Source organism: Ambystoma mexicanum, chromosome 8 (assembly GCF_040938575.1).
Source record: "Ambystoma mexicanum isolate Mex_15411 chromosome 8, UKY_AmexF1_1, whole genome shotgun sequence".
Classification (NCBI taxonomy): Eukaryota; Metazoa; Chordata; class Amphibia; order Caudata; family Ambystomatidae; genus Ambystoma; species Ambystoma mexicanum.
Genome location: NC_090929.1, coordinates 1,012,949,347 through 1,012,973,388, shown reverse-complemented (window position 1 = coordinate 1,012,973,388; position 24,042 = coordinate 1,012,949,347). Strand labels below are relative to the sequence as shown.

The 24,042-nt window shown below is 42.5% G+C and overlaps 1 protein-coding gene across 7 annotated transcripts in view; it reads right to left on the bottom strand.

The window, feature by feature from the left end:
- Positions 1 to 24,042, bottom strand: part of HSPG2 (heparan sulfate proteoglycan 2) — a 1,237,996-nt gene that overhangs the window by 631,268 nt on the left and 582,686 nt on the right. For all 7 annotated transcript variants that reach the window (XM_069610942.1, XM_069610946.1, XM_069610944.1 and 4 more), the window contains 2 exons: positions 1,379 to 1,461; positions 856 to 996 (listed from right to left, as the gene is read on the bottom strand). In XM_069610942.1, the coding sequence (XP_069467043.1) occupies positions 856 to 996; positions 1,379 to 1,461 (224 nt within the window). The remainder of the gene's footprint in view (positions 1 to 855; positions 997 to 1,378; positions 1,462 to 24,042) is intronic.

Below are 24,042 nucleotides of genomic sequence, written 5' to 3'. Positions count from 1 at the left end.
GTAACAGCCTGACCAAACAGTCTAAGAAAGCATTGAATCTGCAATCTGGAGCTCCCTGTAATCAAGCAGACTGTGTGCCTCCTTGTTGTCCCCAACCATTCCCTGCTGCTGGGGTTAAATGTCCACTGAAGTCAGAGTTTGGAAGCAAAGATTGATTCTATCTATTGACGATGATCTACCTCCATTGAAATACATTGGTTTCAAAGGCGAAGTAACTACCCTACCGTGCTAGGTGGTGGAGTCTGGGTCAAAGTGCTTTCTACTGTCACTTAGGACAGAAGGACTGGTAGTCTACATATAGCTTTGCAGCAAAATGACTTTGACCATTTACAACTTTAAATGTTACTCTACACGCACTTTCAAGGCACTTTTCGAACCTATTGTGTCCAATGGTCATTCTAGTTGATCCATGGGTGTGTTTGTTCAACTGTGTGACTGAGGTTACAAACCTGTAGCAAACCTGGGCACTAAAGGAGAATAGGGTTAGAGTTTCACATGATTGTTTTCAATGTTCCGAAGAACGTCTAACTTATAAAGCATCTTTTCTGTACACTTTTGGAACTGTATAATATGTCCTGTTAACTGTGTTTCTATCTAAAAGTGGTGTGTAACCCATTTGGTGTTAGCAAACTATGAATGTACTTACCTATCTGGACCTCTGTTACTTGCCAGTCTATAAGCATTTCTGCTCAGCTATACCATCACTGAAGGTATGGTTAGACATAGGTATGAACCTCGTTGGACCACTAAGTGGGCTTCCCCGAACCCCTGAGAGTAGGTTCTGAAAAACACTCTTAACATTCTGCACCTTTTAACAGCAATCCTTCTAGGCACATGCTATATGAGGCTCCTTACCAGGTCTCGATGGTAGGAGGAGCTGGTACACAGCTGTGTCACCCCCATGCAGAAGCAGGGCAGGCAGCCTTCCTGGTTCTCGCCACTTAAGTGGAAGAATTGGGGCCGGCAGCTGCCACAAGTGGTTCCTTCAACATTGGGCTAAGAAAAATGAAAAAGAAAGTGCTTGAGTAAACTGATAATTATAATGTAATTGGCCTTTTAATTCTGTTCTAAAATGTTTTATTAGGATTTGTATTGCTCAAAATAACATTCACCTTTAGCCAATAGCCCTACTTGCATTCAGCCACTTATACGACTAAACCATGGCCCTACACTGGAGTATCATGCTGGTAATGACTTGATAAACAAGGCTATGCCAGTGTATTCACTGCTTAGTAAGAGAAAGATTAAACCATATGATGTGCAGTTCTACATACCCAGAATAACAGTGAATCAGTATAGCCACCAAGAAGCGGAAAGTGTGGCGGCTATCACCTCAAACAGCAGCATGCAAGCAACACTAAAACCTGTTTGTTTGTACCTTGCACTGGCAGTGACCCCTGGCGTCACACTGGCTGCTGATACTCCCATGTGGGTTACATCTACAGTCTGAGCTGGAGCTCTCTAAAAAGAAGGAAAGAATATTTTCAATGTCAAGGCCGGCTAAAAGACTCCTCTCTCCTGGCCCAGAAAACATAAGGTAAAAATACCTCAAACCAAACAGTGAAGAAACAGAACAACAAAGAAAGTTATCAGTAATTCTCCCCCTGGCAACAGCATATATAACAGTGAAGCTGAGCAACATAGGAAAGGTGATCTCAAAGTGACATTGGTCAAGATTAGCAACCCTCAGTTCTCCACATCAAATGGCAAAAGCATAGCAGGCAGGCGATTGCTGGGAGCATGTCTTATTAAGAAATAGAATGGCTGTCTAAGCTTCACACACCAACAGAAACGCATTTTTTTTCAACATTCATTAAGTGTGAAGTAATAAATCTTACATTTTATTAGGATTGGTATGAATACAGCCAAACCAGGCTTTCTTATACATACAAAAATACAATAAACACATTTCAACATCTTCTGCAAAGTGGTTAAAGCCAATATAATTACATACATATCCTATGGAGTCCCTTGATAATATCCCATCATTTGGTGAAATGTTAGATCAGTTACACGTAATTTTCCTGCAAATGAACTTCCCAGCGCACTTCAATATTATCACATTGAGTTTTCCGATCTCCCGCATGCCAATAAGTGCTTTCTGAGTAGTACACCCAGGCTCTCACAGTCCAGTATCAAATTTTGCCAGTGTTAGGACAGTTTTTGAAATCCAACTAAGGGCTTAGTAAAATAATACAACTGAGACAGTATAAAACTCCACTCTTGGTATAAGGCTGTACCACCTGCATATTTGGTAGCGTAGACATTGCAGACAGGCTTATATTAGGATGGAGAGAGGGCTGTAGCTTGGTACAAAGAAATTGTAGAATGCATATGGTCTAAAGAAACATTGGAACACTATTGTAAAAATAAATGGTTTATTTAAATACAAGTAGGCCAAAATAAATCTTGGCCGCTCCCTGGGGACAAATCCTCACCAAACTTTGCAAAAAAGGTATATGGGCCACTCTGAATGTTTTGCAAAGTTTGGTGAGGATTTGTCTGGGGGGGAGGGTGAGTTATAGTGTTTTTGTAAATTTGGTGATAATCCGTGCAGTACTTTTATTTAAAATGACCAAAAAGTACCTCTAAAAGAATTAGTGATATCTATGTCCCCTTTGCGGTCACACTTCCCTGTTCACTCCGCGGACAAGATACCGATTGGCTAAGAGGCTGGTGTCATGACCGCGGACACGCGACGTCTCTGCCGATTGGCTGCAGTGAGATGTGTTCTGCGTCAGATTGTTTGGATGCGCCCGACATCTTGGATCTGCTGACAGCGCAGCGGCGACCAGCGGCAACATGCTATTTCGAAAACTATTTTGCTGTGTCATAGTGCTTGGGGAGGTTCAGACAGTAGGAGATGGGTGAAAAACTGTATATGTTCAGGCGGTAGGTGTTAATGATGTATTCTCTATGCCCTCCTTGTTCGGTATGTTTGTACGTACAGAAAATGAGGGGTCTAATAAGGGTAGTATTTCAGTCCTTGCTGTGCACAGGCACCTTGAAACTGTTCTAAGGACACGCGTGGCGTTAGCGAACATTGAAATGGAGTACATGTCGTTATTACATTATTTTTTTCTATGGGTGTGCTATTGATTAGTACGCCGCCATGGGTGTGACATGCTGTGGTGGTAGTGGCCAGGGCCTAGAGTCTTGGATGCATGGCCATAGGCTGAAGGCCATACTTCCAAGACTGTAGGCCTTGGCCACAACCACCGCAGCATGTCACAGCAATGGATACACCGGTAGTATTGATTATCGATTAGATGGTTGTGGGGAGTGTGTACAGTCTTGGGTGCATGGCCAAGGGCCATGCACCCAAGAACAAAGTTATAAGCACTGGAGGTATAAGCCACTGCACACTCATACATTGTAATATCTATGGACATACAGCTAGGAGTCTAGCCTCTGGCCAGAACAACTGAAGCATACCACACCTATCGATACACCGTACTACCGCACATCACTCAGGTGGTTGTGGGGAGGGCCTGAAGTCTTCGGTGCATGGCCCAAGGCCATGCACCCGAGAACAAACTTATCAACTCTAAAGTTATAAGCCAACATGGATTTTACATAGTGCAGTGGTTGTGGGCAGGACATAGACTTTTGGGTGCATGGTTGCAGGCTGTAGGCCATACACCGAAGAGTGTAGACCCTGCCCACAAGCACTGCAGGATATCACATTCATACATCACACCCATACATTCGATTATGTATCTGGTAGGTGTGGGCAGGGCCTAGATTCCTGGGTACAAATTGAGTACATGCTACAGTTATAATGTCATTGTATGGGTGTGTTACTGATGTATAAGCGACCATGGGTGAAATATGCTGCGGAGGTTGTGCCCAGGGCCTAGACTCTTGGGTGCATGGCCGTAGGCCATACTTCCAAGACTCTAGGCCCTGGCCACAACCACCGCAGCATTTCACAGCAATGGATATACCTGTAGTATTGCTTATGGGTCAGATGGTTGTGGAGCGTGTGTAGAGCCTTGGGTGCATGGGCGAAGGCCATGCACCCAAGAACAAAGTTGTAAGCACTAGAGTAATAAGCTACTGCACACCCATACATTGCAATATCTATGGACATACAGCTAAGAGTCTATGCCAAGACTCTTGCCACATCCACTGCAGCAAACCACACCTATAGATACACCCGTAGTATCGCACATCACTCAGGTGGTTGTGGGGAGGCGCTGCACTCTTGGGTGCATGGCCAAAGGCCATGCACCCGACAGCAAAGTTATAACCTCTTAACATATAAGCCAACATGGGTTTTATATAGTGCGGTGGTTGTGGGCAAGACGTAGACTTTTGGGTGCATGGCTGCAGGCTGTATGCCTTACACCCAAGCATGTACACACTGCCCACAAGCACTGCAGCATATTACATTCATACAATCAACTATATATATGGCAGGTGTGGGCAGGGCCTAGAGTCTTGGGTACAAATTGAGTACATGCTACAGTTAAAATGTTTCGTTCTATGGGTGTGCTACTGATTTATAAGCAACCATGGGTGTAAAATGCTGTGGTAGATGTGCCCAAGACCTAGAGTCATGGGTGCATGGCCGTAGGCCATAGGCCATACTTCCAAGACTCTAGGCCCTGGCCACAACCACCGCAGCATGTCACAGCAATGGGTACACCTGTAGTATTCGTTATCGATCAGATGGTTGTGGGGAGTGTGTAGAGTCTTGGCTGCATGGCCAGAGGCCATGCACCCAAGAACAAAGTTATAAGAACTGGAGCTATAAGCCACTTCACACCCATACATTGAAATATGTATGGACATACACCCAAGACTTTAGGCCCTGGCCACAACCAAAGCAGCATATCACAGCTATAGATACACCCATAGTATTAAACATCACTCAGGTGGCTGTGAGGAGGGTGTAGAGTTTTGGGAGCATGGCCAAAGGCCATGCTCCTAAAACCAACTTTATCCGTAGTGAAATTACAAGCCACAATGGTTGCGATATGCTGTGGTGGTTCTGGCCAGGACCCAGAGTCAAAGGCCATGCACCCAAGACTGAAGTCATAAGCAGTGAGGCTATAAGTGAACATGGGTGTGGTGTGGTGCGGGGTTGTGTACACGTTCTAGTGTCTTGGCTGCATGGCTGCAGACCATGCACCCAAGACTAAACTTAGAAGTAGTCAAATTAGAAGCACCATGGTTTTGATATGCAGCGATGGTTGTGGGTAGGACCTATAGTCTTGGTTGCTTGGCCGTAGGGTGTAGGTGGTAGATTATACATCGAAGATGCTAGGCCCAGCCTACAGCCACTGCACCATATTACTGCCATAGATTAGACGTGTAGATCTGCATATGTATGAAATGACTGTAATTATACTTACTGTTTAATTTGTTCAGAATCCATATATGTCTTACATGACTTTAGCACTTGGTGGAACTATTTTTTTTAATTTCTGTGATAAAAGAAAAAAGCATGTTAGTGTTTGCATTTTATGAAGACTTATTACATTGTATAAAAGACAGTTTAGCTTTTTTTTACTCTCATTTAGTTTACAAACCAGTGTATTGTGCATTTTGCTCAGTTTGTGTTTGTTTTTTTGAAATCCTTGGGTCTGGAAAAGAAAAAATCCTTGTCGGATTAAAAAAAACAAACGTTATTTGTAATGCTACAAACTATTTCTTTGTTTTCTTTGAGCGTTTCCTTGTTCTTTCTGATTAATGTTATGTTTGTTGCCTTGTTGCAGATTTTTAACAACAGTTAGATACCTGTTGGCGTATTCCAACTGTGCATTTGTTGTTACGGTTCTGTGGTATTCATTTATCTGTGTCGTTGTTATACACTCTTGGGCAGTTAAATACCTGTTGGCATAGTCCAACTGTTTGTAGTCTTTCACATCATTTTTTGGTAATGTTGAAGTACACATTAGTTATTACATTTTGGCTTTAAGAAGATTAAATACGCATTTGTAAAATTATCTGGCAATCTCTGCTTTAGAGTAATGGTGCTGTCATTACATTCCACCCATCCACATTTCTTTTTAATGTATGCACTGCATTGGTTGTAGCTCCTGCATGGTAGATTATACCTACTGTTGTAAAGGTTTTCTTTCCAAGTGACACTTGACCGTGTGCTAATCTAGTGAGCTTGCAGTTGTTTTTGGTACAATCTGCATTATAACGAAGCAGCCTAAGTATTATGTAGTTACTATGTGTTTGTATCAGTAAGGTGGAGCGATTGTCTGAATTGCACATAGTACATAATCTGCCATGGTTTGCATTCTGTACAAGTTGCTGACATGGAATGGATTCACAATTAGGTATGGATACATACACACATCGCTCATTTGGTATTTGTTCCTGTATCACATTGCTACAGAGAGTGCATGTATGTTTCCACGTGTATGAAATCTGGAAGATTTCATTTATACGTATGCTTTTGTTTTCCAGTCCTTGTAGTAAGCACATTAGAAGCTCTTGTGAGTTTATAGTGAATCTCACCATTCCAGCACACTAGTCCAATTCGTGTCTTATTCCGTGAACACTGGACGTGTTCTTAGGATTGTTTGCAAATGTTAGTCCTTCATAGAAACGCAACAAACACAACTGGTCTGTACTGTGTAAGTAAATATTGTTAACAATTGGTGGCAATTGAAATAGAATATTCATTGCTACATTTGCATAGCAACTTACAACAGTTTCATTTGAAAATTTGAATGGACCAGCTAGTTCTGTATCGGAGTGCTTTTTTCGGAGTTTCTGTTCCTTCTTTGAAGAAGTACCTGATTTACTTTCCCAAATATGTTCTTCTTTGCTTGTGGTAATTGATGAACCTTTAGCTTCTTTTGTTTTCTTTGAAGGATTTGCTGTCAGATTCTGTTGCATTTCGGTTTGAATTCGTTTTCTTTTACCACGTTTTACTTTTTCTGGAACAGGATATTGTTTCATATGGGGGGTGTACAGTGACCGCAGTCTATTGTATTATAAAATGCAAGGAATATCAGCGTTCACTTTACTTGCATCAAAGTTGATTAGAAATAGACCGTCAAGTGTACGTAAGTGTCATAGTGCTACGTAGCTCATGCCTTCTTTAAAGACTGTTTCCTATATCTATCAGTGATTTGTCTAGGGTTAGACCTTGGGATTTATGAATGGTGACTGCATATGCAAGAGTTAGAGAAAATTGTTCTCTACGTACATACATGTCTTTGAAGAGAAAGAATCGAGCAGTTGAGCGCACTATCCTTTTCACTTCTTTATTTAAATGTTTATTTATTTAAATTTGATTAGCGCGCAGGCAGCCCAGGGGCATTGAGGCGCTGTTACTTGCATGAGCTTAGTTACGGGCATGGTATCAGTAAGAGGCATAATACAGATAGGAACAAGCAAGGTTATCATTACAGCTTATGCGGTTGGTCAATACAACTTAGGCAATGGGTCATATGGTTGGTATTATGCAGCTGCGAGGGACCTTATGAGAAGAGTGGTTTTCAGCGCTTTGCGGAAGGCTAGGAGGGAGGGCTCACCGCGGAGGGTGGGAGGTAGGGCATTCCAGTGAGTGGGTGCGAGATAGGGGAAGCTGGATCCACCTGCTCTGGATCTTTTTACTAATGGCACAGAGAGCATGTTTGTGTAGGGTGATCTTGTTGGTCTTGTAGAGGCGACGGAGTGGATTCTTTGTGAGAGGTAATCGGGGGTAGTGAGATGGATGCATTTGTGTGTCAGTGTGAGCCCTTTGAAGATTATTCTTTCCTTTATTGGGAGCCAGTGGGCTAGTTTTCTGGCTTCCGAGATGTGGTCCCTTTTGGCAATACCTTGGGCTGCTCGGAGAGCACTATTCTGGATGACTTGTAGCCTCTCCAAGTTTTTTTTGAGGTTCCTAGGAAGAGTATGTTGCAGTAGTCTAGCCTGGAGCCGGTGATGGCTCTGGCTATGTTTGTGCAGTTCTCTTTGGAGAGGAAAGGCCTGACTGCGTTGATCAGTTTAGCATGATATGCGGCTGAGGAGGCAATGGCGTTGACTTGTCTGTCCATGGAGAGGTTAGAGTCTAGATAGACTCCAAGAGTTTTGACTGAGTCTGAAACAGGTATTTTGATGGTGTCGATGGTGAAGTGACTGAATTGGGAGTCAAGTCTTTTTAGCGTTTCGGGGGAACCTACCAGTAGGAGTTCTGTCTTGTCAGAGTTGAGGCACAGTCCATTGTCTGCCATCCAGGCTTGGATGGCGTTGTAGAGGTTGTTAAGGGTCATCGAGTCGGTGTCGTAGTTGCCTGTGAGGGTAAGGAGGATCTGGGTATCGTCCGCGTAGTTAGTGTAGGATATACCCATAGCGTCGAGGATGAGGAAGAGAGGTCGTGTGAAGATGTTGTAGAGTGTGGGGGAGAGGCATGAGCCTTGGGGCACGCCAAAGAGTATGGTAGTGGGTGAGGCAGAGGCTAGGTCGGAGAATACTTGCATGGTTCTGTCCTGTAGGAAGGATTTGATCCATGCTGTGGCGTCAGGGGAGAACTTGGCAGTGAAGGAGAGATGATGGCAAAGGACGTCATGATCTACGAGATCGAACGCTGCAGACAAGTCAAGGAGTAGGAGAAGAGCTGATTTGCCCATGTCTCTGGCATCGTCCATTTGGTTTTTCAGGTCAAGTAGGGCGGTTTCAGTCCCATGTCTAGGGCGGAATCCAGATTGGCGGAGTCCCAGGAGTTTGTTTTCTTCGATGTAGTGCTGAACCTGCAGATAGGCTGCTTTGTCGAGTATTTTGAGGAGGAAAGGGACAGTGGTGATGGGTCTATAGTTGTTGGGGGAGGTGGGATTGAGAGTAGGTTTTTTTAGGAGGGGGCGGACCCATGCTTCCTTGAGGGAGGTGGGGACTTTCCCTGTTGCGAAGGAGGCATTAACAAATGCTGTCAGGAAGGGAGCAAGTGCTTCAGTGCAGTCCTTGATGAGAGTGGCTGGGCAGGCATCACCTTTACAGTTGGATGCTTTGATGTTCTTCATTATGTTAATGATGTCCTTTTCCTGTATGGATTTGAAGGAGAAGGGTTGGGGAGGGTCTTGGGCTGGTGGTGGGACAGGGATATGAGTATTGGGCAGGGCTTGTTTGGTAGCTTGTATTTTGCTTTGGAGGCGGCTCAGTTTTGTTAGCATTGCCGTTTGAATTTCGTCGCACCAGGCTTTGTCTTTGGTGAAGTTCTGGGGGGTGGGAGTAGGAGTCTCTAGCTCCCTAAAAATTGCAAAGATTTCTTTTGTGCTGGATTGGGCTTCCGAAATTCTGGATTCAAAGGATTTGGATTTTGCCCGGGTGATAGCTTTTTTGTACTCCGTGGAACAGGCTTTAAAGATCAGCTTGTCTTTGTCAGTGTGGGACGTTTGCCACTGAGTAAGTGCTGCCTTTTTCTCGTTACGGAGTGCGAGCAAGTCTGGGGTGAACCAGGAGTTAGAGTGGGTGGTGGGTTTGTATTTACGGGGTTTTAGTGGGGCAATGGAGTTGATAGCTGCTTTAATGGCAGCATCGTAGGTTGATGCAAGAGTTTCTGGGTCTGCGGAGAAAGGTGGTCTGAAAGCTGGGCCTTGTAGGAAGGGCAGTAGTCTTTCCTTAGTGAGCTGGCGGGAGCTTCTTGTGAGGCAAAGTGGTAGGGGTTGGGGTGGCGGGGTAGAGGAGCTGGTGGTGAGGATGCTAAATGTGATGATATGGTGGTCAGACCATGGGGTGGGAGTGTTTCCAGTGATGATGAGTGGGCAGTTGTGCTGAGCAATCCAGTCGAGTGTTCTGCCCTGAGTGTGCGTTGGGCTAAAGATGGTGTTCTTATAGCCTAGTGTTGTTAGGGCTAAGTCAAAGGATTTGGCTGCTGGGTCCTTTTTATCCTGGAGGCCTAAGTTGAGGTCCCCAAGGAGAATGGCTTTCGAATGTTTTTTGAGGTTGTCAGATAGGAGATGGATGAGGGCGGCTTGGAAGTCTTCTAATGGGCCAGGAGGGCGATAGACAATATGAGCGGTAATGGTACAGTTGGGGGAGAGGATAATTTTGACTTGGAGGTAATCATAGTTGCTGTGTAGGGGTTTTTCTACCTTTCTAATACTATAGCAGTCCTTAGCGATGATTGCGACCCCTCCACCTTTAGAGGGGCGATCTTGTCTGGTGATGGAGTAGCTAGAAGGGAGTGCCAGGGAGAGCGCAGGGCCAGAGGCATCGTGCAGCCATGTTTCTGATATCATGAGCAGGTCAAGGTCATGGGTGGTTATGAGGTTGTGAATGTCTAGAGCGTGGGCGCTGATGGATCTAGCATTGATCATGGCGCTTTTGAGGTGGGGTTCTGTGACGACTAGGGAGGGGTATGTGGGAGGAGAGGGTGAGGTGATGGGCATGGTCGGTGTGGAGCTGGGGGCTCCAGTGGTGTTGTGGTGGACGGCAGTAGAGGAGTTGGATATAATATATTTAGCACTGAGGGGCGCAGTTTTAGAAGTGGTGGGCACAGGTGAGATCACATTTGGCACAATAGCATTCACAATGGGGGTAGAAGAATTGCATATCACACATTTTGCACTGGGGGCGCAGTTTTGGGAGTGGTGGGCACAGGTGAGATCACATTTGGCACAATAGCATTCACAAAGGGGGTAGAAGAATTGCATATCACACATTTTGCACTGGGGGGGTGCAGTTTTGGGAGTGGTGGGCACAGGTGAGATCACATTTGGCAAGTTTGAAAGTTTGTCAAAGTGAATATTGACAAACTGAATGTTGTTGTCACGAGGGTATGATTGAAAGCCAACAACTGTACCCAGTGCCCCATTAACTAGCCCTTGCTCCACATCAAGGTTACGTTTAAGCATTACTCTACAATTTAAGGATCATTTTAATATTTTTTCCAACCCATCTGTGTTGGAGATTGAATTTTCTAAGCTATTTAGACTTGTTGTGGCTTCCTCACAAATGCGTAGTGGCATACCATGTACGTCTAGTTTGTCTGTGGCGCAAATTTCCATTATTGGTTGCATTTCTTTATTTAACATTGTTTCATTGAATTTGAAACAGCTTGCAAGAGTTGGCATTAAGGCCATCCAATTGACATTTTTGTGCGCAAATTGTTCCATAACATCAGTAGCACATGCATTTTCGCCATAAAGTGCATGAATGTGCCGGTTTTTCAATATTGCTTGTGCTTCTTGAGATAGTACACCAACTCTAATACTTTTTAGGATGTTGGCATAAGTGAGATCTGCAGATTGCTGCATGTTTTCTGTTAATTCTCTGTATTGGAAATGTTGCCAAAGGTTGACATTTCCTATGCTGCCAACAGTTTTACGGCAGAGTTTGTGTCCTAAGGTTTTAAAAATAGGTTCACCTTTCACTGGTGTCAATTGTAGAAGATCTGCGAAAACAATAATGTGTTTCCCTGCAGAGAGTTCTTCGTAGTTTGTTTTAAGTACTTCTTGCAATCTGAGGTGAATCAAAGCCAACATTAGGTTGGAGACCATGCTCACTTCATCTATTAGTAGCATTTTCATTTGCTTTAATACTCTGCGTAGTTCCATTGCAGCTTCTGCAGAAAGTTCGTAATGGTCTAATTTGTTTTGGTGTTCTACTGGAAGAAGTAGTAATCGGTGTAAAGTGACACCGCCTATGTTGTAGGCAGCTAAACCTGTGGGGGCAGTTACAACAGCAGACAGTTTGTTGTTTGTCAATTGTTGAAGGAACTTGCTAAGGATTTTGATTAAGAATGTTTTTCCTGACCCAGCTTCACCACTGATGCACAGCAGTATAGGTTTGTAATTTTGGCAGGTACATTCTTTATTTTCGTGTTGTACACCATGTGCAATTTGTTTTGTTACGTCTAAATGGTGATCTTTGTTAAGTTTTGCTTGTTGTACAGTTAAGTCTTCTATATCTTCATGATAGTGACACATGGTGTTTTCCACTTCTGTCATAGCTAATTCTGCCTCATTTGCTATTAGTGGCTGTCCTAGTGGTTCTTGGCTTCCTGTTACAGAAGGTTGACCACTGTCAGAAGAGTCCTTATCTAGTTGGGCCTGAAGTAGTTCTTCGTGTTGCTGTTCATTGTGCAACATTGTTTTGTACTGCGTAAAGTTCACATCGGTGATATCGCTTTCATTTGCTTTGAAAGCATCTTCATAGCAGTCAGTTATCTAGTATCTCTTCCTCTTTTCTCCATGGTTTAAAAAGTTGTAGCAGAGACATGTAATATAGTTCTTTCTGTTGGAGTTTTTAATGACAATTTAACATGATTAATTAAGCTTCGTTTGGTAAGTTTCACTAAGCTGCCTTCACAATCTGTGACTCTATATCTGCCTTTGCTTTCATTGGGTTTTATATTATTTTTGTATGCAAGGTTTTGAGCTATGTGGTATAAACACATGCTTTCCAAAGTGCTACTCCTGTTCGGATAGTATGTGTCCAGTAAATTGTTTTTTAAAATGTCTTGGCTGTTGGGATCATTTCTGGCAATTGTTTCTATATCCTCATATGATTTCAGAACTCTTTATAGATTTAGCAGGACCAAGACTTAGCCATACTATGTTGTCTGATTTTCCATACAAAGCAGTACCGGTTAAACTATCTGCCACTTCATAGGCGTCACATTCTCTATGAGGGAGCATTTTTATGCCTAGGCTGTACAATTTCTGAGATAGTGTTTTGTCTGATGATAGGTCATCCCAGAGGTCTTGAAGCTCTGTTTTTTGTGCTTTTGTTAGGTAGGCTGTAACATATTGTGCAACAGCAGTGGAATTGTCTGCAATGTACTGCACATCTATGTTTGCATTCCATAAGAGGGAAATGATTGCACTGTAATCATTGATATATTTTGATTATTCTTTTCTTTTTAAGCAATACGTGGTCTTAGGTGATTTACCTTTAACACTATGTCGAACTGAAGACATGAAGTTGTTCACTTCACCTGTTTCTGTAACTGGTCTAGGGAAACCAAAGCGGCATTTGGTGTAGAATTTCCCTTTGCTTTTGTATTTGCAACAACAATATTTGCCACATTTGTGTCTTTGAAATTGTAAAATCTGCCCATGCAGGTCACTATCTGTCCGTTGTGAAGGGATTTCACAAGTGACATATTTTTGGATGAACTGTAAAAACAGTGGCATCAGTGTCGTGACCAAATTTAGGTGCACCTTTGATCCATAAAAGCATGTGAATATGTGGTAGCATAGCAATGAAACGATGATGGAAATATCTTGACACATTAACTGGATCTTGAGAGCAAAGTTCTCCAGGTGTTAATAAATTTATGTTGGTTTTGTTGTTGTTTGATATGCGTAGGAACTCATGTAAATCTTCCCATGCATATTCTGCACAACTTAGTGTAACAAACCAAGTCGGTGGTCCAAGGTTTCTGATCATACAACGTACGTCTCCGTGCCGTCGGAACCAGTATTCTATTGTACCACGCATGTTTGCAAACACATTTGTTATACTTGATTGTAAAAGCTAATCATTTGCTTGTACTTTTTGTATTAATTGCGTAGCTGACATATTTTGAAAGTGGGTTCCAGATTTCAAAATGTGTGCAAACTCCGTAACATAGGGTTGCTAGTTCACTTTCAAAGAGTAGGTGTAATATGTATTCCACATTTTGTATGAACCTGGGATCTTACGAATACATTCGTAATGAGCGGTCTTCTAATGCCGAAACCTGAGTGGGTCTATCATAGTATTTTCCACCTTTGCCAGTAGGAAAAAGCATTGGAAAAGCATGTGCTTCTATACTTTTTTCCCATATGCTCATTGGTGAACCTTTGGTTTGTCGCATTTGGTAAGTTTCTAGTGCATCATCTATGCTTTCATTGGAATGCAATGGATGAATTGTGTACTGGTCCAAAAGAGTGGATACTGCAGCAGGATCCAGAAGTTTGTTCAAATTGTCCAGTTTCTGATGACTCTTCAATTATTTCAGTTGTTTCCCTTAAGCTTTCTTCAATATTTATTTCCTTGTAGTATTCATTATTGTCTTTTAGATATTGCAAGGCTTGTCTAACTTTATGCAAGTCCACCAGTTGCCACATTGTTTTGTCTTTTGTTGGTACACCATTTACCAAGTCAATCAAAGAATGCTCTATTGAACGTTGCACTCCTAGTGTGTACATTTTCTGTTAGATCTAATGGCAAATAAACTACTTTGCCACAAATGCCTTTCACCAATTCAGAGGGAGGTAATTTTGCTGTTTTTTTGGGTGAAGGCGTCTAATTGCTTGAAATGGGTGAACTGTTTGAATTATGATGCTCTCATACAAATTGCAGGGTTTTTGGTAGTGGGAACAATTCCAAATTATTTGTGATAGCACGTGAAGGAGTTTGGTTGTTGTCTAGTTTTGTAGTGCAGTAACGGCAACATGTTAGGGGTTCACTTATTTGAGATTTGTTTTCTGCTAAAAGGTAGAGAGCTAATTCAAACCATTTGCAATCTATCTTCATTGTCTTCTATTTTGTATGCTATGTCTATATTTTTTGTGTTCCTTTTGTAAAATGTTCTGCGGCAACACACACACACACATGGTTTGGTATTCAGCTGATGCACTTTTAAATTTTAGTATTTCTTTTTTGTATGTGTGTAATAGAAGGTTTCTATGTGCAGAATTGTTGCTATTCTGATCTAAAACTATTGCATTTTGCAAGTGGCTTTCACTTCCAAAATACTTTCTCTGGATACGGTCAATTTCTTCTTGTAGGTATTTGGGTGTACCATGCAGACGAGTGTTATTTAAATTGGCCAATTCTGAAGCTGGACTTTTAGCATAGTATATTTTGTACACTAGATTTCTTACAATTGAATGATGTATGGATATCCTTTTGATATCATGAAAGGTGCTTTTGCAAATAGGTCCAGAATTGCAGGCTAATGAATGTCTTTGTAGTCCTGTGTATTTGCGCACTGGACAGATATCCCTATTTTGCAGCACTTTCATTTTAATGTTGTCTTTACCTTTCACATACTGATTGAGAAACTGACGTAAAGATTTGAAACATGTGTTAGGAATGGCACATATTGACGTGCACGGCCATTTGTATAATGGACGGTCTGGTTCAGTCGAATCGAGAGGTAATTCTGAGTTTTCAGGGGATACTTTTCTAAGCAGTGTTTCTTGTTTCATGATGGTATTATTGATTTTTTCATACCCTCGTCCACTGCGATGGATGGCAATTGTGTTTGTTTGATTTTGTTTGAATGCCTCTTCATTCAAATATGGTTCTGTGGTTGTTGTGTGACTCCATTCACCTCCACAAATATGTAAGAAGTTATTTTTGTTCACATTCTGTTTATTGATAAGTTTCTTTTTTAGTTTGGTACTTAGTTTTGTTAGTGGTTTCATCCTATTTAACACTGATATAAACAACTTCCTTTTGAGAAGGATTTCACTGTCCATGAAAGTTTGTAAGATTCATTTTCTAAGGTAGGTTTTAAGGGTTGAGGATGATTTCGGTCCTCTTCTTATTAGATTCTGAAGGACTCTGTGGCGAAACATTTTTGGTAAATACTTTTTTTACTATAGGTTCTTGTTACTATATCAGGATTAATAGGAGCAATGTTAGCAGTACTGATAGCCGTTTTTTTGTGAAGAGTTTTGTGTTTCATGCCACATTTTGTTGGAGGAGGTAAAGTTTCGGTAGTTGAAGCTTCCTTTGTTTCACTAAACGAATATTAGCTGTTTTGTTCCAACATTCTCTACAAACTCTGCTACAGATGGGTGCTTAGGTTGGACACTTATTTTTCTGCGTTCCTTTCTACGGACTTGCTTTTTGGTAGGCATTCTTTGGGGTCTGTTGAAAAAAAGAAGGCATGGTTTGGTCTGTTGTACAATGTACGTGTGCATGAGTTTGATGGGGAAGCTCTTTGTGGTGGTGTGAGAATGTCCATTGGCCTCTTACAATGATTTGGGAAGGCTATTTTTCTGTTTGTATACTACTACAATGTGCTTCAGATGAGAGTACAAAGTGGGCCAGTGGTGAGGAGAAGCATTAATAGTAAACGTAATGGCATAAAATTGAAACAGCTATTTCTTTTCTAGTACTAACATTCTAAGGCTTCTGTATGTTATTTGAGTTCCAAACACACAAGGATTTGTGAGCCATTCTGCCTGTTATTCTTTGTTTAATAAATTGGGATTTGTGGGTAGAATGGTTCAGAAATCATTGTTTGCTTTGGTGCGCAAATTAAATACATAACCCACGCAGTCTCTTTGAGGAATAGTTAGAATATAAAGGTAGTACTGTACTTACTTTTTTTTTGCGGAATGACCAGGTTTCTTCGGATATGTCGTTAGCAGTGTAGATGCTGTTGATTTTCAGGAGAGTAGTCTTCACTGAGATTGTAAAAAGAAGTTAGTAACTTTGTGTGTTTAAAGCAGTGATGTTACTGTACACGTTAATTTGCATCTTTCATGGGAGTATTCTCCTTTGATATTTCAACACAGTGCATGTGTGCATTTCACTTCACTATGTGCTGCCTTTGCATGTTACTTGCAGTATGTTAGTTGCACGTGCTTCAGAAATGAGTATAATTTTTAGGTTATGAAAATGCCTTGTTTCTTTTAAGCTGTGTTATCTATAGCAAAGAGGGTTGTAAGCGATAGGTCATTATAGTAGATGGGAAAAATGTCTCTACTTTCAGATTATACTTACGATTTCGAAAAATCGGGAGACCTCAGAGAGAGATGTCACCACAGCAATCGGGAGCGTTTATTTTTCTCATACGATCGCATTGGAAGTAGCATTTATGTAGGCGGTACACAGTAAAAAATGATGCCATTTTCTAATGGAAAATCGAGTTTCGTTCTAAATAGGGAGGGTTGTGACATATGTATAGGTTATGCGGGAGACAGTAAGAAATAGTGCAGTTTGTCAATGAAAAATCGGACATCTTGCACTTAAAGGCGGAGCGTTGGTATGTATTGGCTATGCAGATTTAGTTGCATTAATCTGTTTAAATGAAAAGGATTGCACATGTTCTCTGATTAAAATATGCATACCTGTACTTTATACTCATGCATGTGCGCATGCATGGAGCTCTACATAGAAAGCCGCGACACTTGCACAGTAGTTTTTGGAGTAGGTGCTTTGCAATGATAAGCGACTTGCATTCAGAGTGATCAGTAGTACATTTGAAGTGTGAAATTTTGATGACAGAGTTAGATGTAGAGATGTTGAATGTAATTGGTGGATGGTTGTGTGACTGCTTAGCTGTGTCCAATGAGGGAATGGATTTGTGAGTGGTGTGGAAAGGTTAGAAGGACTGGCTAAGCGTTGTGTGCCGCACATAGACAAAGCTTGTCCGCGGGTAGGGCGTGTCACATACGGGTTTCTTCAGGAAATCCAGCATGGAAAGGGGACTGTAGGCATCAGCCAATCAAATGTTCACATTGCTCTTTTGTGTCGAAGGACGGTGGGTATACTGAAGATGGCAGAGGTGCAGAGGGTCAGGGTATTTGGTCCTTGAAGATATTTTTGTCCATGGTTTACAACACTATGCCGAAAGTAGGCAAGTGGCACACAATTTCGATGTGAGGAATGGAGGTGGTGTGGAGCGCTGAGACTGATCGTAATGTTGCGACAATTCTCCAAGTTTGCACAGAGATGCGTACGATGACCACTCCTCATGTGGTACTTTTGCACTACGGTTCTTGCCATTTGGGCTACGTGAATTGACATACTTTGTTGGAAGATTTGGAACAGTTGGTTCAAGCAGTCATGAACATCTTTCCAACTGTGAAATTATTTTTTTCTGGGTTACTCCCTAGAGGAAAATGGGACAATAGTTGTGTTTTCTGTCCTGATCAAAGTATTGGGAGGTGTATCATCAATCGCGGCATGCGTGCTTTTATGTTACGAGCTGGTATGTTTTTCTGTAGCAACGAGAACATTGTTCCCAGTAACGCGGCTTATTTTGAATCAGATGGTGTTGCGTTATCTTCTTTGGAAAATGCCATGTTCTATTGGAATGTAAGACTTGCTTTGGAGAAGGTTCTGTAATGGTTGTAGGAGTAAAGTAAGAACAAAAAATATTTTACAAAATAAAAAATAACAGGTGTAAGGCATCTGCCCAAAAAAAAAAAACGCCTTGTTTCAGAGCCCACCTTAAAGGGGAATAATATTTAAATGTACAGTCGTCACGCTCTGATCCTGTATGTGTCCGCGGACATGGTGGTAGTTTTCAGGCAGCGCGTATTACCAACAGGGATTCTGGGGTGGAGACGCATGCAAATGAGAATGTGGGATGGTAGGGATTGGTCAGTAAAGTTCAGTGGGTGTGTTCTGAACGGAGAAATTTAGTGAGAAGGTCTTCTCCCCGACAGGCGAGCAGACAGTCATGGCTCTGTGTGCTTGAAAAGAGATTATCTGGATTTTGGGAGACTCATGGATACATTAGTTGAAGGTGCATGCAGAAAGTTGCGGTCTATGTGCAGATCTTGGATTTCCTCATGTGGATGTGCACTGGCATGGCTTGCGTGGAATGAGGTGGCTGGACTTGGTACCTCTCTGTGCAACTTTACAGACAGAGCGTCATCCTGATATACTTATCATTCATTGCGGAGGAAACAGTTTAGGCCATGTCTCTGGAATTTCTTTGCAATTTGCAATGAAGGAAGGACTTGCGAAGGTCATGGACATGTTTCCAAATTGCCAAATTATTTTTTCCCGTATTGCACAAGGACAAATATGGCTGGGTTCTTCTGCATTTGGTCCACAAATGGAGAAAGCAAGGCACAATGTGAATAAGGCTGTTTGTGCCTTTCTAAGAGATGTTGGCATGTACTCATTCCACAATGAAAACATTTTGTTTCGCAGCTCTTTCATTTTTCGCAGAGATGGAGTCCATCTCACATATGCTGGCAATCAGATTTTTCTTTGCAATGTACAAAATGCATTGCAACTTTTTTTGGATTCATAGTCACCTATTTGGCAATCCGTTTTTTCCAACCTACAGTTTTTGAAGCACACAAAACACCACCGAAAGGCTCTTTTCAGAGCCACCACTTACTCCCAGGGAAAAGTCCATTGGTTTTGCTACGCTTGCACCCTCCATTTTTGCATGTCCTACAACTGTCGGCAGACTTTCAAAAATGCACTTGGGCCTACAACGGTCACTTGATAGTTCTATGGTTAAACTGAGAAAGGTGGCTCTGAAAAGAGCCTTTTTTGTAATTTTTGTTATTTTCCAGTTTACTGCTTTTGAGCACACGACACTAGGAGTGGAGGGCAAAGGAGGGTATGGAAGGGACACCAACCACAGGGATATGAAGGGGCAGGTGGAGAGAGCAAGCTATAGGGTGGGCTTTACTTAGGTAGGGGGCAGTTCTTCTGGTGCTCCGTGACTGTAGCCTCAAAAGCACTTCGAAGACTCTTCCCCCTTGCAGAGTACTGCGTCACAGTACATACACAATATTGTGACCTTGGAAAGGTAAGGGTTAACAGCATCGCGAATGGCTTGTGAGGCAGCTGGAGGGATGCACTCCCCCACAGGAGTGTCTCTTGTGGTGAGAGGATCGGACACGTAGGATGCTGTGGAGGAACTCAATCTACTACATTCTTCACATGACACCACCTTGCGAATGTCCGCACTGTGGAACAAAGTTAGGTGTCGCTTCATGGTTGTCGTACCAAAGCTGTACGCACCAGGTCTCCTGCGACTCATCACCAACTGGCACTGGTTACACCTGACCAGGTTAGCACGTGCTTTTGGTACGTTCCCAAAAACAACCGCCACACCCACGACTCCCAGCGTGTGATTGTAGTGCGAAGTTCCTCTACCTCACTCTCTTCTTCCTCGATCTCTACATCATCACCCGTATATCCCTCTGCAGGCCATTTGGGAGGTGGTGGCGGTGGAGGGTTTGGGGGTGGTGCTCACAAACAAGATAGAACATGTTCTTAGAACACACCAGTACTGCGAACATCGTGCCTGTCCCCAACTGTCCGTCTCACTTGTGTCGCACTTTTAATTAGTTTCAGGACCCAAACACTGTCCGTAGAACACTTGCGTGCATGCGCACGTTTGTTAGTCTGCATTTGCTATCCAGCGGGTACCCATTTCCCTTGCGGATGTGTTCAGGACGTCATCATGTGACCGCACCCGTGCTGAGCGTGTGGACTCAATTGCGCACTTTGTCTGCTTCCGCAACATTGTAAAAGAATTTATACACACATGGGAAATTATTTTACAGTATAAAATCACCATTTCACATGTCCCATACAACAGCTCTACCTGTGAACGTGTTTAGAATTTTTGCAGCGCTTTTGAGTGATCAATACGGTCATGAGGCGCACCCCTCCACCCCTATAAATGGCCACACCCCTGAGCTCATTTTCATTGTGCTTCTGGCTATAGCAGATTGAGTTGTGCAGCCTTTACTGCTGTAGCGACCATTAGGCACCTAATCCTTATGGCATCCATGGCTACTGTTTCATTAGCCTCAGCACCACCCAATGACATTTGTGATGCCATCTTTCATGTCCTGGGTGTTAGTGTTAGCAGAGCACAGTGGTGCGGGCAGTTATGGTCGCTTAGCCTAACATATCTGGCGAATTTCAGGGGTTTTTCGGTTTTACTTTGAACCATAATGGCACATTTGAAAAGTTTTTTTTAGTGAAGTGCACAAGTTTTTAGTAGGGCAACTTAACCATAACGTCCCTTTAAAAAAGTTTTTTTTACTATATATATATATATGTATATATATATATACATACACAATGATTAAAAAAAACAGCTCAATACTTGAGGGATACAACACAAAGTATTACCTTTCTAAGAATAGCAGTCAGCAGTTCAAGGTTAGGTAAACCTATAACATTCAGAATGCAATCAGATATTCTTGGGGAGTAAAACCAGGTTAGATATACTTTTTGAATTCAGTCAGTAAATTCAAGGGTAGTAGACCCTATCAGTCATGCAGTTCCACTGACTTATGGAATCATTAAGTAAACCAACACCGTTACCAGGATACTTTTCTGAATAGTGGAACACAAATTCATGGAAGAGTATGAACCTATAACTTCATTTAGGATAACTGTCAGGTATACTAGGTGAGTAAAACCTAATGTTGTAATAAACTATTACGGTTACGTTTTAGATCAGTGGAACACAGATTAAGGTAAGCAGTAACTTCTTACTCTATTTTAGGATTGCACAAGGCAAACCAAGGTTAGTAAAACCGCAACTACATTCAGGATAACATTCAGTTATACTAGATGAGTAAGACCTAATGGTGTAATAAAGTATTGCAGTTGATTTTCAGATCAGTGGACTTCAGATCAGTGGAACGCAGACAAAGGTAAGCAATAACTAACTTATTTTAGGATGGCACAAGGCAGACCCAGGTTAGTAAAACCCAAAATACACTTATTAAGAATTTCACAAAGCTATTCAAGGCAAGTAAAACCCAATGCAAACTTATTCTAGACAGGCTATGCCGCAGGTTAGAGAAGCAAGACCCAGAAGACCCAGTAGGTAAACGTGTACACTTATATTCTGAAAGAAATAGTTAGGTGAAGCCAACAGCATTGCTTTTGGGAAGTGGGCGAACCCATTCACAAGTGAGTAAAAATAACCTTATGTATACTTTTAAGAAGGGCAAAACACATTCAAAGTAAGAACTTTTGTAACTGCTCATATTTCAGGAGGACAGTTACCAAACAAACTATTTCACAAGTAAGTAACTCTAACATTTGTTATAGTTTTCAAGACAGAATACATTTCTTATCCAGTCCTTCCCTAATCTATTGCATGAGTTCTCTCAGAGGCAGAAGAGAGACCCTAGTGGTCTAGAGATAGGGTTCATTGCCGGAAAAGCTCCCGAGGAAGTCTCTTCAAAACAAGTATGTAGTTCACTTTAGAGTTAGTTAGGGTTCATGGACTTCAGAGAACATACCCTAGAGGAATTCTAGCATTGGGCATGGGCGAACTGGATGAGAGGACTCGCATGAATCACCCCCAAAGCTTCACAGGAATCACAAAAGGTTAAAAGTAAGTAATACCCCAGCCAACACAGTACCTCCGCAAAGAAGAAGAGTTTGCAGAAGTAAGTCTTCAGGATTTGCAGCCAAAAACCTGGTCTATGAATTCCTTGTCATGAAGACTGAATACAGGACACTGGAAGGGAATATGCAGCAGGGTATCAACATGGGAAACTGCAGGCAAGGATTTCTTCATGGCTGGATGCAGTTCTGGGGTTTTGGCTCCCCATTCAGGGGCGAGGAGAAGACTGAATATCCCCAGTCAGATTCTCATTGCTAATCTGGACCAGCCATCTGGTGAGGGGACTTCAAGGACTCAGTTTGAACTGAAGTTGAACTGTTCATCAGGATGCTCCCAAAGTTTCAGCAAGATTCAGAATTCGGAAGACCGTGCAACACCCGATGGCTAGAGGGCCCAGGGTATTGCAGCCCCCCCAAAGTCGCAGCATGACATCGGATAGCTCAAAATGCAAGTCTTCCTGAGTGCAGCGGGTCTCACTAGGATCTTGGTCATCCTTTTCGGGATCCCCAGGTTGCTTGCAAGGACGGGTAACAGCAGGCTCTGGTTACACAGCGGCTCTCTGGTTGCTGGAAATCGCTATTGCGGTCGTTTCTTCATCTTCCTCTTAGGTTTCAGCTCCAGTGGTCGACTTGTCAACAACTTCCAGGTTTGGAGTATTTAACAGGAACTACAGTACAACTCCCTCCATTTTACAGCAAGGAGCGGTTTGGCCGTCCAATCAGGACAGCCAGCCCCCCACTGGGAGTTGGTTCCTTTTAGGCAAGGTCGAAGACAAAGGTATTCATAGTTTTGGCTTCCCCCCTCGCTTCCTGCCTTCTCAGACACTCTGAAGCCTGGGCAGAGAGTACAAAGGATTCCCGCCGAAGACAAAATTTCCACTGAGGTTGTTCCCACCTAGAATGGCAGGGGAAGACCTCAGAAACAGCAAGCACACACGAAGTGGCAAAAAAAGAAGGAGTCCACCATTTTAGCAAAATGGTGGCCCTTCTGTGCATTACTGAGGCTAAATTAACAGCCTGCGGGTAATAAAGACTAAAAAGACAAAGGTAAAACCACTGCAACCAGCCATTAATGTAAACTCGCAATTGTAACAAAATGTTACGAGTTAAGTAAGAAAGGGGATACATTGTATCCCCCAGCACGCCACATAATGTGGGCTGTGCTGGCTCACTTGTACAAAATGTAAAGGGGTGAAAATCCCTCTTTACTACTAGTTCTCCCAAGTACATGAAAGAGAAATTGACAGGGGAACCCAACCTAAGGCCTTCAGTTGGAGGAAACTATAACTCCTACCCTATACTATGAAAAGACATAAAAAGGTCACTCATAAAAAGAGTAAAAGACTAGGTGAGCGCGGGAAAAGGTTCCTCTTCACCTAGGGATAAAGTCAAATAGTTACTAAGTCCAAGCAAAACGTTCTGGGGGTTGACACAGGTTAGGAAGATTTATCATAATTATGAAAATCTTAACAATCACAAGTTGGGCAGAGCTGTAAAAAAAATGCAGCAGTAATGCTATTACTGCCATATTACCACTCCACCCAATTAGGAGTTGGGTGGAAAGTCGGCAGATTTAACCCCACCTCATAGCTGCAGGTAAACCTGGTGACTTTCTGCCCATTTTTGATGCAATTACTGCGGCTCAATTACTGCGGCTCAATTAGCGCTGTGGTAATTGTATCAAAAATTGTCCCATTCGGTCCAATGGACTCAATCAAAATGGGGACTTGCCGCCCCACCACAACTCGGGATCCGGCGCCAACAGCGCCAGACAGAGTTGCGGTAATGCTATTTAGGTTGGGCGGTATCCCGGGGATTTACCAACGGTTCTGTACGAAGACATAACACACATCAATTGTTGAACATGAATAACCCTGTAAATCGCTATTTCTGCCTCACCCTGGCACTGTGCAGTACGTTGCGATGCATTCTGGTGGAAATATCTCACAAACCATTTATCCTATGGCATTGATGCGTCGTTTCTGAGGTCCCATGGGGACCTCGAGTTTTGTTCTTTGTGTCGGGACCGGTTGAGAAAATGATGTACTACTATATGAGTGGAGCCTGGTTTTACTA